Source organism: Phocoena sinus, chromosome 1 (genome assembly GCF_008692025.1).
Source record: "Phocoena sinus isolate mPhoSin1 chromosome 1, mPhoSin1.pri, whole genome shotgun sequence".
Taxonomy (NCBI): domain Eukaryota; kingdom Metazoa; phylum Chordata; class Mammalia; order Artiodactyla; family Phocoenidae; genus Phocoena; species Phocoena sinus.
The window spans coordinates 53,290,085-53,307,292 of NC_045763.1; the positions used below are offsets into that span (position 1 = coordinate 53,290,085).

The following is a 17,208-nucleotide window of genomic DNA, read 5'->3' on the forward strand; positions in this document are numbered from 1 at the left end:
ATGGAATTTAAATTCAATTGGGAGTAGAGAGACAGTGGATAAATAAGCATATGTTAAAATATAATAGATGAAACAGACTTGGGAACAACTCTCTATAATACATTATGATTTTAGCGGTGGTAGAAGTAAGACTAAGAGATTTCGTGATGATTGTTTCTTAAGACCCAGAGAGTCCTGATGGGGAACTGAGGCATGACTTGCACACAAACAGGTAGTGGACATTCCAGGAACGGAAGTGTCCTGGAATTGATAACTTGGCCCTGATTTTATGTCTTGACTTTCTTTAGTAGCTGTGAACTGTTTAATATTAATCTATCTAAGCTTTCATATTTTATTCCTTTTAATGAAAAATCCTTTGAGAAATTTTCGGATCTAACATTTATAAAATATGACCACCATTTCCCATGATAATAATAGCTAGTAATTATGTACTGCTCACACACACTGGTTTAATTATCTCTACAACCTCACGAGGTAGGTCCTATAATCATCTTCATTTTATAGATGAGGAACCTGATGATAAGAGGTTAAGGAATTTGCTCAGGATTATCCAGTTGTTTAGTGGAACTGGGCTCCTAAGTCTGTCCTCAAACACATATGTCATTTCAAATTCTTTTCCATTATCTTCATAGTAACAGAAACAGAAGGAGTAATAGCAAGAATAAGAGTAAAAGCACTTATGGAGTCATGACTATGGGCTTTCCGAGCACGTATCATGCCTTATCTCATTTAATGCTTTTAACAACTTTACAAAATCTGTATTATTGTTATTTCCACTTACAATGAGAAACTCGAGTCTCAGAGATTAAACAACTTGAACAGTACCACTCAGCTGGTTTGTTTTTTTTTAATTCATTTTTGGCTGCATTGGGTCTTGGTTGCTGCACGCGGACTTTCTCTAGTTGCGGTGAGCAGGGGCTACTCTTTATTACAATGCTCGTGCTTCTCATTGCGGTGGCTTCTCTTGTTGTGGAGCATGGGTTCTAGGCACGCAGGCTTCAGTAGTTGTGGCACAAGGGCTCGGTAGTTGTGGCTCGCGGGCTCTAGAGCACAGGCTCAGTAGTTGTGTCACACCGGCTCAGTTGCTCCGTGGCTTGTGGGATCTTCCCAGACCAGGGCTTGAACCCGTGTCCCCTGCATTGGCAGGCGGATTCTTAACCACTGCTCCACCAGGGAAGTTGCTCAGCTGGTATTTGTAACTGTTTAGCTTAAGTTGAGAGTGATTTCTTTGGAAAATTAAAATAAATTCCAAAACTAATATTTAAAAAGCTTTTAAAAGTTTTGTGTGTCTATACTTTCCTTGCATCATCATAATAACTTTCAACTAATATAGTTTTTTTCTGGAAGATAATGGGATATTTCTTATTTATAAATTGATTTTCTTCTTACAATTTTTTTGGGTAAAATACACGTAACACAAAATTTACCATCTTAATTTTTAAGTGCATAGTTTGGTCGTGTTGGGTATACTCACATTTCAACTAATGTAATTTTAATAGAGAGTGTGACTTTGTCCTTGAGTAGTACTACCATCAGCCTGGTGGAACCCCAGCCATTTCAGCCAGGTGATGGGACTTTGAGATAAAGGACAGTTGTGTGGTTTGTTTTGTTTTGTTTTCCTCACAGCTAGCGAAAGTCCTGGGCCAGGAGTGAACAGTAAGTATGTAAACAATTACAGCATGACATAAAATTTTCAGGAGATGAAACATCCAAAGATAATGTTTAGTATCCAAGGAGAATGTCAACTAGGAGACTAGAAGGGGATGAGAGAAAGTCGTGGGCCTCTGCTTGAACCAATTATTATGATGTTTAAAATAGATTTTTAAAGCATGAAATTATACAGAATAAAATTATGTGCAAGCTTATGTATTTTTCCTCCATTTTAGACTATATTTTGATCTTTTAGCAAGTTTCTCTATGCACCTCTTTTCCATTGTACTTTTAAAATTTTATTTAAATTTATTTATTTTTGGCTGTGTTGGGTCTTCATTGCTGGGCATGGGCTTTTCTAGTTGCGGCGAGTGGGGGCTACTCTGTTGTGGTGCGCAGGCTTCTCATTGCAGTGGCTTCTCTTGTTGTGGAGCACGGGCTCTAGGCGTGCAGGCTTCAGTAGTTGTGGCATGCGGGCTCAGTAGTTGTGGCTCGTGGGCTCTAAAGCACAGGCTCAGTAGTTGCTCCACGGCATGTGGGATCTTCCTGGACCAGGGCTCGAACCCGTGTCCCCTGCATTGGCAGGTGGATTCTTAACCACTGTGCCACCAGGGAAGCCCTCCATTGCACCTTTAATTGCCTTGTGTGCTGTACTTACTGTGCTACTCAGAGACTGTTTCGTTCTATGTATGATGTGTGGAAAAATCTATTCTTAATGTCTAATAGTATTAAGGAAGTAATAAGACACAAGGAGCCAGGAACCATATCAGTTTAATTTATCTTGAGTGCACTGAAAGTATTTTGTGGGCACTTACTTTGAACATGATGGTGTTGTGGTAATTGGTATGATTTGTGTAAAACTTGGCTATACTATAAAATAGTAAAAAATGGGGTTAGATTCTGATAAGATAGCTTAGTCATTATTCATTAGAATCATTTACTTATTGCCTTGCATTCACTATAAATACATTTATTTCTCTTTCCTAAAAGTAAATGCTTAGCTTGTTGGTCAAATCAGAAGATGCTCATTTAGTATAAATAATTACATCCTGCATTCTTAAACCAGAACTATTCTAGTGATTTAAATTCAAGTAATAGTCTCTGACTTGTCTTTGTTGCTGTCTAAAAATGGCAAAAAAGTTGTTTTAATATTCCTTTTATGAAAAAGAGTACATGTATATATTTTGTTATATCTTTTGTTTTGATGGTAGAATACTCAGAAGTTAGATATTGCATAGTTAGTGGCATTTTTATGAGTTCTTAAAAGACATCACTAACTACAATTATACCATGTTTGTGACCAAAGTGTAGTCTTTTTCATTGCTGATGCTGTGTTTTGAATTAACTTCTGTCATTCCCTACTTTTTATAGTGGTTTTGTGAATGTTTTGGTAGAAATTAATGACAAATTTGACTCAAGATATTCTGTCAAATTTAGTTACAGAATTTTGGAGTTAGGGGAACAGATCACAACTGTCATGTATCCAACTTTCTCATTTTACAATTGAAGAAACTGACTCAGAAAAATGAAGAACTTGTGAAACTACACAGTCAGGCTGGGGGCTCAAAACTTGTTCCTTGACTTCTAATCGACACCCATCCTACCACTAGTGGATTGAATGGCTGTCTTCCTTGTCTCTCTTATGTATATTTTCTTCTTTTTAGAAAAATCTTTGGATTCCTGTTTTCTGACTGACATCGTTCACAGTGGACATTTTATCCATGCCAGCTGTGCATCAGTCCTTCTGCAGATCATTGTTTTTTCCTTAAGATGTGTACGTCTCTGTGTGTGTGTGTGTAAAAGAACATTTGCTTTGCCCTTCTTTGTACTCAATTCCTTCTTCTGCCTACCTCCATGATGAAATAGCTAGCTGTCTCCCTTTTAAACTTAATGGTTTCTTTCTGTGTTCTCCATTTCAGTAACTTCCTTGGGATCTTATTTTAAAAATTATTTAGCTGTTAATTCATTTAGATTTTAACTTACTACTCTTTAGTTCAAAAAGTAATTGCCACATTTAAGAGTATAGTCTTCAAACCTAGAACAAATTCATAGAGATAGAAAGCAAAATAGTCATTGTGGGGAAATGGGGACTCACTTAATGGATATAGAGTTTCAGTATGGGAGCATGAAAAATTTCTGGAGTTGAATAGTGAAATGGGGGAATTCCCTGGCAGTCCAGCAGTTAGAACTTGGAGCTTTCTCTGCGGTGGCCTGAGTTCAATCCCTGGTCAGGGAACTAAGATCCTGCAAGCTGCTCAGTGCAGCCAAAAAAAAAAAAAAAAAAAAGTGGTGACGGTAGTACAACAATGTGAATGTACTTGCCACTGAACTGTACACTTAAAAATGGTTAAAATGTAATAAGAACCTGCTGTATAAAAAATAAAATAAAATTCAAAAATAAATGGTTAAAATGGTAAATTTTGTTATATTGGGCTCCTTGCTGCTTTCATAGTTTTCCCTCAGTTAACCATTATTAAGTTGGAGCAATTCTCTTATCAAATAGTATGTGCTAGCTGCCTCATGTTATCCAGAAATTTATGTAGATCCTTTCAAATTATCTTTGAAACATAATTCCTCACACTAATGTGAATAACTGTTTGTAGAGTGAAGCTCAGTAGCCCAGTTCTGTAATAATGTCACCACAACATTGAATTCATTGGTTAGGAGATCTGATTTGTAGAGCGCTTTCTGTTTCACAGTTGTTTGAAGTTGTTTTTCTAGTCATTCTTTGGAATCATTTCACTTTGGGGAAGGACTCCTGTAATACAGGAGAGCAGGTATTTTGGTGTGGTGAGCTGTCTAACAGCACAGAACTTTAATGACATAGAATTAAGGCTGTATGAATGAACCGTATTTCCTCTCATGAGTTTACTGTAGGCCAACTTTGTTTTATTGTACTCACTTGTCAATGTGTCAACATTATCAAAGGTAAATAATTTGTACCCAAGTTTTTATCTGAAATAAACTATTGTCTATCTCTTTGCCATCCTATTGTGGTCACTACATTCTTATTCCATTATTTTTTTTAAAAGTGAAAATAAGCCTTTTTAAAAATTTAATTAATTAATTTATTAAAAAATTTTTTTTGACTGCATTGGGTCTTCATTGTTGCGTGTGGGCTTTCTCTAGTTGCTGCAGGCAGGGACTTCTCTTCGTTGTGGTGCACGGGTTTCTCATTGTGGTGGCTTCTCTTGTTGCGGAGCACGGGCTCTTGGCACTTGGGCTTCAGTAGTTGTGGCTTGTGGACTCTAGAGTGCAGGCTCAGTAGTCGTGGCGCACGGGCTTAGTTGCTCCGAGGCATGTGGGATCTTCCTGGACCAGGGATCGAACCCGTGTCCCCTGCATTGGCAGGTGGATTCTCAACCACTGCGCCACCAGGGAAGTCCTCTTATTCCATTATTTAACATTTTTAAAAGTTTGGGTGATAGAATAGATTTTTAAAACAAGAACAACCCAAAAGTTATCCTTTATTTTATTTTTTGTTTGTCTTTATTTTTTTTAATTTTCGTTTTAAAAATTTTTTATCTTTATTTTTATTTTTTGGCTGTGTCATGCAGCATGCGGGATCTTAGTTCCCTGACCAGGGATCGAACCCACACCCCCTGTAGTGGAAGCGTGGAGTTTTAACCACCTGACCGCCAGGGAAGTCCTAGTTATCCTTTATTTTGAATCCATGTAGTCAAGTCCTTGTAACACCTTGATTTTTGTTTTCCTTTATTGGAGTAATACTGCAAACATATAAATGTTGAATGTCAGAATTGTCCTTGGTGTATGTCTCATATTCCTCTTATTTTAAAAAATGCCTTTTACTGAGGCATTGGCCAATTTATTAAATGTGAGCGCTTCGTGTTCATTTCCTCTGTCTCCTCTTTATGTAGCATTTTCTGCTTCATGCCTTTCCACTGAGTTTGCCATGGTTGCTTACCTGTATTTGTAGTTTTAGTTTTGGAGCAGCTTTAAGACTAGAGCTCTCTACATCTTCTGGTTGATATCCTTGTCTCTGAGAGAGCCCAGTTTCAACTGAACCACCTCTCTGCCCCAGGTGACACCGCTGTACAGTGCTTTAGTTTATGTAAACCCTGGTCTCTTTGATCTGTGGGAATGTACACAGATATTCATATAATACATTTTATAGACACTTCTGAACTTTGAATTCCATCCATTTGGGAACAAGGATTGTAACATGTTTGTATATGTTCATGTGAAGGTGTCCAAAGGACACCAAAGGAATGGATTCTTGGGAACGTTAAGTGTGAATTAAAATCTGGCAAACAAATGCATGTTTTAGCTGTCCATGGAGGCATGCTGCACATTCTGTTCTAACTTTCATCAACTAGGTACCAACATATAAACCTCTAGTGGCCAAGTGTGGTACTTTAGGGACTCAGTTTTATACACTTTGGCAAAGTAATAAATATATATTCTAACAATTTGCCTTCTTTCAACATTCATTCATTTAGCAAACACCTTAAGAAGCTGCATGACATAGTGGCTAACAGCATGAACTCTGGGGCTTAACTGGCTGGTTTAAATTCTGGTTCTACTACTTATCAACTGTGTGTTTTGGTTAAGTTATTTAATTTTCCTCTGCCTTAGTTTTCTCATCTGGAAATTAGGGATAATAATGGAACCTACCTCATGTTGGTGTGAGGATTAATTAAATAGGTTCAATGAAGTAAGATATTTAGATCATGCCTGGCATGGCAAGACCTCAGTAAGTGTTAACAGTTGTTGTTGTTATTCACATATGACGGGATGTAGCCTTTGCCTTATAGCTGTACTTAAAGTCCAGCAAGGAGAGAGAACCTAAATAGATTCAGTCATTTGATATTTCAGCTATTATTCAGTCCCTTCTCTGTGGCAGGCACTGTAGTCGGCCCAGGAAATAAAGTAGCAAATAAGCAAACATATCCTTGCTCTCATGAAGCTTAGTTTTAGTAGGGAAGATGGTTAAAATAATTTCAGTAGAATGTCAAAAGAGTTGTAATAGGAAAAATGCAACATGCTGTGTATACATCTAGCAGGAGGGCCTAACTTATTCTAAAAGGTCAAGGACAGTGAGGAAACTATATTATGACAAATGCTATAATGGAAGGTCTTTTTTTAGGTTTAGAGATAACCACAGAGTAGGAAGTGCTTGAGTCTTCTTCGGGAAGTCAGGGAAAGCTTCTCATTGGAGGAAACATGTGAGTTGACTCTGGTGGCAAAGATACAGATAAGTGGCAGTGTGGCAGGAAGAACATTCCTGGCAGATAGAATGGTTTGTAGAATATCGTGAAGCATACCAAAGCCTTCCACAGTCCTGAACTTCAGTAGTTCTGGATTGTTGGGACAATGTGTGGGGCAGATTGGGGGTGAGCAGTGGTACATGTGGGAAGAGCAAGGGGAGATGAGACTAAACTGCAGATCTGAAGGAATTTTTCTGCCAAAGAGCACTTTATCGTGAAGGCAGTGGGTGTCACTGAAATATTTTATGCAGGGGAGGAATTGTAATCCCATTTTTATCTTTAAAAATCATTATTTTCTCTCTGTAGACAATAGACTGAAGAGGGTAAGATTGGAGACAGGTAGACCTTTGGGAAGACTGAAGCAGTTGCATAGGAGAGAAATAATGAGAAGCTGCACCAAGGCAGTGCAGCAGGAATGGAGAGAAAGGATCGGATAGAAGAGACAGAAGGTCAGTTGACATGCCTTAGCCAGCAACCCAGTGAAAAGGTGAGAGAGAGTGAGTGAGTGCTTGGGTGTATGGCAGTGCCACTCAGGGACTATGGGAGGAGAGAAGTCTGTTTGTCACCTTGGATTTCCCCCAACATTGAAACTTCTTGTGTTTATAATAACTATCAAACATTAGTATCACTTCAAGAGACCTCAAAAATCCTCATATGAGCTTTTCTTCAGGCACTTTATTCACCTGTGAGACGGAGCAGTTAGATTGGTTCTCTTCGGATTTCATAGCTAAGTAGCGAGGAGAATTCAGGTTTAGAGCTCCTGTCTTCCCACGTAGCATTCTGATGAAATTTGGCTGTGCCTAATTGATTGTAGGAGTTTTTAAGAGCTGTAGGGAATGACTTTCATAAATGGTTGAGTTAAAGCAGACATACAGGATACTGTTAGAACATGTGTAAGAATATAAGGATTTTGAATAAATAGGAAAAAACATCTTTCAGAAGAGGAGAATGGCTTGAATAGTAAAAGATGATATATCTTGTGTTCTGTGGTTGGTATTTAGTACCCCCTGTTGGCTGTTTAGCCTAAAACAACATCTTGATTCTTGAATACAATGTTCCTTACAGTGTTGTTTACCAAAATAAGAAAAATTAGAGATTTTAAAATTATGATAAAAGTTGATAAAAACTGATGGGGACTTGAAAAAATCTGGATAGGGTCTGGAAGTTGGGTAGAGGTCTCGAGAAATATCTTTATAACATTTTGTTGGATTTAACATGGGTATGATATTGTAGACTACATTTTCAGAAAACAGACTTTTCTGATGAGAAGCAGCCTGGTTTTTAAGCATGTCGTATGTGGCAAAGCCTCAAGAATAGTAGCCACCCTGGTAGGCAGTAGCAGCTGCTGTTCTTCCATAGGGTGGCTACTACATGTGATGACCATGAAAGGAAATGACTGTTACTCATTAAAGCAACTCCATTTAGCTACGTGAGAGATTACCTGGTCAGAAAAGTCATCATGGAAAATGCAGTGGTGATTATCCATAATGGGGTATCTTCAGTAGTGGGTGGTTTGTCTTTTTTTAAGTGACAAAGAAGCTGCCGTTGGCTTCTTTCCTCCAGGAAAAGGGATGGTAGATTGGATTTAGTGTTTAGAATAACTAGGAAGTCCAAGCCTGAATAAATTTTAGTAAGCAGGCACACCTGGTACTAGTTTGCGGTCTAAAGAAGGTTGCATTTTGTATAAATAAATGCTCACCATGATTTTTCTATAATAAGGGAAATCTATTAATCTATTTTCTATTTCCATTATTTCCTGGTAATCTTTCTTTGAAATGTTTCTAATTATCATTTCAACTGGTTGCATTTTGAAAACCAGTTCACTATTTATTTGGGTAAAAAATAGTACTTTTTGCTTAGGTGTTATATGAAACTGCAGAGATGGCTCACACCCACCCAGTGAAATCATTTATTTGCTTTTGGTGTATTTCACTGTTGCAGTTTTCTCTAAGAAAGTTTAGTAATTACTAATATGAAGTAATGCTAGCTGCTTTCTGTGCATTTCATGAAGGGAATAAGCTGTTTTATAGTTTCCCTCCCCCCCCAATAAAAAAGCCTTCCATCAGAACCTGACAGCCTAAATGAAGGACATAATTGTACAGCTTATTTATTAGTGTGTCAAACTTCAAATGTAATGGTTTCATATTTCAGAATGAAAAAGTGTGTTGTGATTCATGGTTGCTGGTGACAAAATAGACAGCTCTTTTATATTACTGCACTGATCGCTGCTGATATCCCACTGTACTCTTTTTTTTTTTTTTTTTGGGAGGTCCCTTATTCTCTTCCTATGCAATAGCTCCCTCTACTTGAAAATATTGGTGTCATTATAGTTTAACACGGTACTTTATTAGTGAGTTCCCATGACTATTTTTACTTTCAATTCTCTTTATTAGTATGTGGTGTTATTACAACAGAGCATGTGAGAAATTTACCAAGAATCTCTTGACTTGGTAGTGGAAAAGCAAGATTTAGTTAAGGAAAGTCAAGTTGTTTGAAGGCATTTTTCAAGGAATTTGCTCTATAGCCTCTGTTGATTTAAATATGGTATATTTGGTTAAGATTCCATGCAGTGTTGAAAATAAGCTTTGATGTCTACAACAGAGAGGTATAGAAAACTGCAGCAGAAACCTTCCAAAGAACCATCAGCCACTTCAAACAGACATAGCCTGGAACTTGGCAAATTCTCACTTTACTAATTCCAAAGTCTTACCATTCTAACACAAAACGTGGTAGTTTCTACTTTCTCAGGAAGGGTTTAATAGAAAGTAACAGTAGTAGAATCTCATGCTACTACATTTTGCCTTTATGGAACAGTATGTACATAATGAAGCAGTAGGAGCAAAATAGACAAACCAAGCGAGTGATGTTAAGGGTGAGATTTATTTTTTTTCTCTCCCTTACGAAGTTTGAGGTTTAGTAATTGTATCATATACCTCCACCATTAGGACAAGTAAGAGATTCTATTCAACCATAAGATTTCCACATGGATGTTTCTTTTCCATTCATAACTCTTTATTTCCAATTTGTTCTGATTATTATTATGGTGCAGAGCACAATGGTTAAGAGAAGGGCTTAGGAGCCAGACTGAGTTTGAATCCTGGCTCTGCCACTCACCAGCTGGGTGATCTTGGCAAGTTTCCTTAACTTTCTGACCTTCAGCGTCCTCATTTGTAAAATACAGACAATAAATCTACCCACATCCTGGAATTTGTTGTAAGGATTAGCTGCATTAATGATTGTCAAGCACTTAGAACAGAGCCTGACACATAGTAAGTGCTATATATCAGTGTTTGGTGAACAAAATAAAAAATAATAGTGTGGCTATAAATTGGTTTTTATTAGCCAAATGTATTTATAGAGTGTCAGTGTTATCTTCCGTGCTTAATGAAAAGAAATATGGGGCCCTCCCAGTGGATGAGAGGGATTTGCACAATGATTTTGTTCATGAATTGATATTCAGTTCCTCTGTATTAGAATAATTCTCACCTAGGGGTACCTATACCATCTCATAATTTTAGGTTATGTTATTTTTAAACATACTTTTTAAAGGCAGTGGTATATGCCATGGTTTCCATGTCTTTTTGGAACTTAAGTGATTTAGCAAGAAGATTTTATACTGGTGAAATGCCTAAGAATGCAGTATCATTTCCCATAGTACACTACTTTTGGAGCCTACTTATTGCCCAAGAGCAGTAATAGATGGGCTTGTCTTTGGTCCATAGTATGACTATGCTTAAGGATGTCAGAGATTCTTTTCCAACTCTCCCCAGATCTCATGTGGTCCAACAAAATATCGATCATCAAAACTTTAAAAAAGAAATTTATATGTATTGAGCACTCAGACATGCAATGAAGTTGGTAAGGTTATGTCTTTATCTTGATACAAGCTGATATTTGTGTGGATGTATAGAGTGATTTTTTTTTTTTTTTTTTTTTTTTTTTTGGTACGCGAGCCCCTCACTGTTGTGGCCTCTCCCGTTGTGGAGCACAGGCTCTGGACGCGCAGGCTCAGCGGCCATGGCTCACGGGCCCAGCCGCTCCGCGGCATGTGGGATCTTCCCGGACCGGGGCACGAACCCGTGTCCACTGCATCGGCAGGTGGACTCTCAACCACTGCGCCACCAGGGAAGCCCTAGAGTGATATTTTAATAGATTTTGTTTTTGGAAGAATACTACCAGAATACTGGACACATAAAGTAAATAGTCAAATGAGATTCATGAGTCAGACATACCCTTTTCTATTGTGCTTAGCTTTATTTGCACTTCACAGATATTGCATTTTTTACAGATTGAAGGTTTGCAGCAACCCTGCGTCATTAGATGATGGTTAGCATTTTTTAGTAATAATGTATTTTTAAATTAAGGTATGACATTGTTTTTTTAGACATAATGTTATTGCACACTTTGTAGACTACAGTATAGTGTAAACATAACTGTTATATGCACTGGGGAAACCAAAAAACTTATGTGACTCACTTTATTGTGATATTCGCTTTATTGTAGTTGTCTGGAACCAAACCCACAATATCGCTGAGGTATAACTGTCCACATACTTGTCTTAAGGCTATATATTTGTTTTTAGGGAACTGACTCATCTTTCTTTTTTGCTTGATCCTTAGGACCCCTTAGATCCCACAAGATCAGTCATTGTGATTCGCTCCCTGGTGGCAGATGGTGTGGCAGAAAGAGGCAGAGAACTATTACCTGGAGACCGCCTGGTCTCAGTCAATGAATACTGTTTGGACAACACCACACTTGCTGAAGCTGTGGAAGTGTTGAAAGCTGTGCCACCAGGCATTGTACACCTTGGCATCTGTAAGCCTTTGGTGGTAAGTGTCGAATTTTGTTAATATAGGAAATGATAATACTATATCATTATAGGATATTGATAATATCAGTAGTTAAGAACATGGATTTTGCAGACAAATACACCTGGCTTCGAATCCCTGTTCCACTGCTTACTATACATGTGTCTGTGCAAGTTTCTTAACGTCCTTGACTTAATTTTCAGAAAAAAAATGTCTACCCCATAGGATTTTGAGGATTAAAGATGATATTTGTTAAGTGCTTATTAGCACATTACTACATCAGTGCTAGCTACCAATATTACTAGTCCTACTGCTACTACTTTTATCTTTATACTTTTAACACAGACTTCTAAGTTCTCATTACATTCCTTATGTTATAAATTAAAATAAGTATGTTTATGTGTTTTAACTTTCATTTGGGCATGATGTCGAGATGGCTTGGTAAGTTGAAATCTAGTTAACCATATCTCAGTAAGATTTTAATATGATTTTCTGACCATCAATGTGCCTTGTAACCCCTAGCATCTAAACTCCAATATGGTCAAGCCATCCTGAAGTCATCTTATTGTTTAATCTCAAGTGCTGTGTCAGATCACTGTTTGTTTTTCTTTTTCTTTTTTCCTGCAACTTCCCTAGATCACTCTTTCTGACTGAAGTATTATTAGTTATGGTGCTATTGAGGTTCCCCAATGTAAAAAAAATACTTGATGATAATTTTCAAGCGGCATTAAAGTATTATTGAGTGCTTATATATGTCACTCAGTATTTTAGGCTCTTTACATGCACTAATTTAGTCATCATAGGAACTTTAAGAGGAGGTAGTCCTCTTATTACCACTACTATGTATTGAGTTAGTCAAGACACAGAGCTGAGTAACTTATGCAAGGTAATATAACTAGTAAGGGGGAGAGTTGGAATATAAACTCAGCAGAGTGGCTTCATACCCTGTACTCTTAGCCACAATGCTATATGTTCCTATTCTAATTTGTTGTCACAAGTTTAGTTTCATGCCGCCTGTCTGAAACAGATAGCATGGTTGTAGTAGAGTGTTGGACTGGATTTCAAGAAATCTGGGCTCTGTTTCTAACTTTGCTACAAGTTAGCCCAGTGGGTCTCAAATTCAATGATATGTGATACACGTAAGAATCACCTTGGAGATGGTTAAAATGCAGTTTCCCAGGTCCTACTCTCGGAGATTCTGATTTAGTGATTCTCGTGTGCTGTTCAGGAATCTGCCTCTTCAGTGAGTCACTGGCGTAGTTCTGATGCAGAAGTTTTGCCCTTTGAGAAGCACTATACCAGTAATTCGATCATAGGTACAGCACTTTTCTGAGCCTACTTTTTCATTTCTGAAAAGACTTAAAAAGGCTAGAGAATTCATAAGATCTTTCTTAACTCTAAAATTCTTTTATTCTGTGAAATATATTAGCACACTACAAGTGTTCATATAGATAAATAGGTATATAGCTAGAGATCTGTCTATATAGATATTGTTACATATGTTCATTTATAGACATAGATAGAGTCATGTATTACACGTAGTATTTTTGCATTGGGGAACCTCACGTGACCTTCATATATTACTTTATTATTCTTCACATATTATACATCAAGATGCCTATATATTACACCTATCAGATACTTTAAACATGTTGAAATGGAATATAGCACATAGCTAAGTCAAATTCTTGACTTTATATTGTGTATTTGGTGTGTGAGTGTTGCCATAGTCAGTATATACCATGAGATACCCAGTTTGATTTTTGGACAAATTAAGGAGGGGAAACTTATTATTTTTATGGGACCTCATCTTGGTATTTTGGATTGTGGCAAGAGCTTTGTCTAGATTTTCCCTGATGATTATTTGCCTGATTATTTGGGTTACCAGAGAAAGTCCCAACTATTTATGATCTATAGGACCTAAGCAGTGTGACTTTACTATGAAGCAATTGAAGGAAGTCTCAGGCAGTGTAAAGAACAGAACTTAGTAACAACTGGCTGTGGATTCCTGTGCTATTTCTGGCAGAGGTAGAGCTGCACAAACCTCGGGACCTTGGAGCCTTGCTCTGAGAGGATTTTGGAACGCAGTAATTGTGAGGTGGACCTTTGCCTAGGCTTCCCTCAGTGAGTAGAAGGCTGCCAGGATGCTGGGGAGTTGGGAGGCCAGTGAAGGAATTCGAGAAAAGGTCACTTTCAACACTTAGTGATGATTCCACTAAAAATTTCTAAGTAATTCCTTCTTTAACATCTGGGTTCTTTTAGCAAAACTGTCTGTGAGCTGTAAATAGTGATGCATGGATATTCTCTGAGGTCTCTCTATTTCTCTGTCTCTCTCTCTCATGGTCCAGTTGGTGGCCACTTATCTCATCACTTAATGTTTGCTGAGCATTTGCTCAGTCCTCAGGAGAACCGAAGAGAGTATGAATAAGAAGGTCCAAAGTCAATTTGGTGCAAAAAGACTATGAATATGTAACAGGAGCATAGAATTATTTTTTATTAAGTCTTGTACCATATAGATATATACTATCTATATAATATAGGTATTCTATAATCTTGCATTATAGTCTTATGTAGAAAGTTATTATCTGTATAGTTTCATGTTAACCAGAAATGTGACTTAACTTTCTCTTTTCCACAAACTCACCTCAGATGTCACAGATAAAAAATGAGTGAACTGACTTTAAAAAGTACATTGTATCTTCAGAACCCACAGGACAGAGCTGGCAATGGAGTTCTTGAGCCAGACATCTGTGGGATTTTGCTTAGTTCTGTGATTTGCAAAGCTGTGTGTCCTTGGGCCGGTTATTTAACCTCACCAGCTCCCACTTAGGATCACAAATCATGGTAGCCGAGATCACAGGCTCTAGAGCCAGACAGCCAGGGCTCACATTCTGGGTGTGTAACTGACTAGTTATGTACCTTAGAGCAAATTACTGTGCCTGTGTTACTCATCTGTAAAATGAGGTTAATAAGAGCACCTACTTCTTAGAATATGTATTAATATATTAATAAATATATTAAATGAATTGATATATTTAAAGTGCTAAAACCTGTGCCTGTGAGATATATATCTATTTGATGTTATTTTCATGTAAATCTAAAAATCCTGACCTAATAGAATTGCTATAAAGATTAAGCTGAGACAAAGCACGTAAAAGTGTTTACCATAGATTTTGATATATAGCTAGGACTTGATAAATTGTAGCTGTGTTATTACCTGGGACTGATGCTGAGCTGGTAGGAACCATGATGATTGTCTCCCTTCTGACGGAGAGTGGCTACCCTGTACCATTGTTAAATATTTTTGAGTATCACTCTGTATAAACTTAGGTGTTTCTTAATATTAAGGTCTCTTCCTGGGAAAGTGATTTTTTTCTTTAAGGAATACCTAAAAAGAATAAAAAGTTTGAGAACCTTTGACCTGAACATGGCTTTTTTTGGTTATTAAAGAAAAATTTGGTCTAATAAAACAATTTACATAAATTTTATCGTGTACTTGCATTTAATGGAAAGATAAGAATTAATCTGAAAAGCGTTTGAAACTAAGATATTTTCTTCATTACAAAAGTACTTCTTTGGTTGCCAGAGTTGGGGGCTGGGGGTGGGCAAAATAGGTGAAGGTGGTCAAAAGATACAAATCTCCAGTTATAAGTCCTAAGGATGTAAGGTATAGCATGGTGACTATAGTTAACAACACTGTATTGTATATTTGAAATTTGAGTTGTTAACTAAACTTATCGTGGTGATTATTTTGCAACATATACATCTACCAAATCATTATGTTGTACACTTAAAACTAATATAATGTTTTATGTCAATTAGAACTCAATAAAAAAAAAGTTTCATGGTTGACAAAAACAGTTCTTCAGTCATGCTAAAATAATTAAAAATTAAAAGTGCTTCTATTTTCAGGAAGGTGATAAAGAGGAAGAAAATCATATTTTACATTCAAACAATAATGAAGACAAGACTGACATTTCAGGAACAGTTCATGATATAAATTCATCTTTAATACTTGAAGCACCCAAGGTATTTAGTACATTTATTTCCCAAGTAAACAGTTGCTATTATAAAGAAGACAAAAGCTTGTTCTCACTCTCATTTCTTGGCGAAATAGATACAAATTAAATAATCCCCCCCTTATTAATTTTTTTAATCACAGATATTTATTTATTTATTTATTTTTGGCTGCAATGCGTGACACGCTGGATCTTAGATCCCTGACCAGGGTCAAACCCATGTCCCCTGCAGTGGAAGTGCAGATTCTTAACCCCTGGACCACCAGGGAAGTCCCTATTAATTTTTTTTAAACTGAAATCTTTTCTCTCTTGTATCACATTGCCTCCATAAATGACATAGCCCAGGTATAAGGCATTTTCAAAGAACAAGCATACCTCATTTTATATCACTAATATACTCTTAAAATTTTGAGGGTAGAACATATTTTTGAAAATAGACCTGCATTAAAAAAAAATGCTGTAGAATAAGAGCTATACAGAACTTCTTATTGAATACTTTCTAAAGAAAAGAGTTATTTAGTCAAACTTACTTTATGTTTTAGTATTAGAAAGTATATTTTGAAGCTTTTCCCTTTTTATTCTTAAAATGAATTGTGTTTATTTTGCTTCTTGCAGTTAGAGTATGGTTTTGCTTTACTTGATAACAACTGTCTTTTGATATTCTTTACATAGTTTGTTGACAGTGTCTAAAGCTGATATGTAGTCCTATAATGTCCATTATATTTTTTTAGTTTAAACATTTTTTGTTACAGTTTCATAACTGTGTGACATGTTTAAATATGCCTTCTAAATGCAGTTTTTTTCTTTTTTTGAAATAACTAGGTTACAGTATTTGGTATAGTATATTAATTTAAAAGTGTCACTGCAATGATGTCTAGCTGCAAGTGAGGAAGCAATGGGAAGGAATAGATTCATTTCAGGAATTTGCATTTATTGATACTTAATGAATAGGACTTAAAATAGGAAATGTCGTTGATCCCTTAGAGGGAATTGGGCCTCATTGTGCCCAGCACCCTAAGGTGCTTTGGAGTTAGGTCAAAGGCTCAGCAGATCCATATATTCCTCAAGCGTTACCTAGGAACTCAACAGAGTTTCTGCTCATGCATGACTATCTAGCTTCAGTTTTATGTACTTGCTTTTCTGATTAGTGAAGTATGAATTAATTGAAGAGCATACTGTATTCATTCCTTTTGTTTTATATTATTAATGCAGATGCGAAAATAAATTTCTATTAAGTGGTATATTATAAAAGAGTCATACTCAAAGTAGTTGAGACATATTCCCCATATCTTCAGTTTATAGAGAATGTTTTGTAAACATTCAAATAACCATTAATTTCTTTTTAGTTACATAAACCTGAAAATCCTGACCTTTTAAGTCTTTGCTTTCTTAAGTGATAGTATGAAGCGCATCCATGTTTATGTATTAGTTTTTATATGAGATGCAGGAGTTAAATATTCAGTGTAGCAATTTAACAAAATTCCTATTTATGACTGAGAATTT

At 36.6% G+C, this 17,208-nt stretch overlaps 1 protein-coding gene across 6 annotated transcripts in view; it reads left to right on the forward strand.

Annotated features, from left to right (window-relative positions):
• PATJ (PATJ crumbs cell polarity complex component) overlaps nt 1-17,208 on the forward strand; it is a 352,815-nt gene that overhangs the window by 95,905 nt on the left and 239,702 nt on the right. For 5 of the 6 annotated variants that reach the window (XM_032644105.1, XM_032644108.1, XM_032644106.1 and 2 more), the window contains exons 18-19: nt 11,498-11,707; nt 15,599-15,715. In XM_032644105.1, coding sequence (XP_032499996.1) covers nt 11,498-11,707; nt 15,599-15,715 — 327 coding nt within the window. The remainder of the gene's footprint in view (nt 1-11,497; nt 11,708-15,598; nt 15,716-17,208) is intronic. The other variant, XM_032644116.1, reaches the window with a different exon arrangement.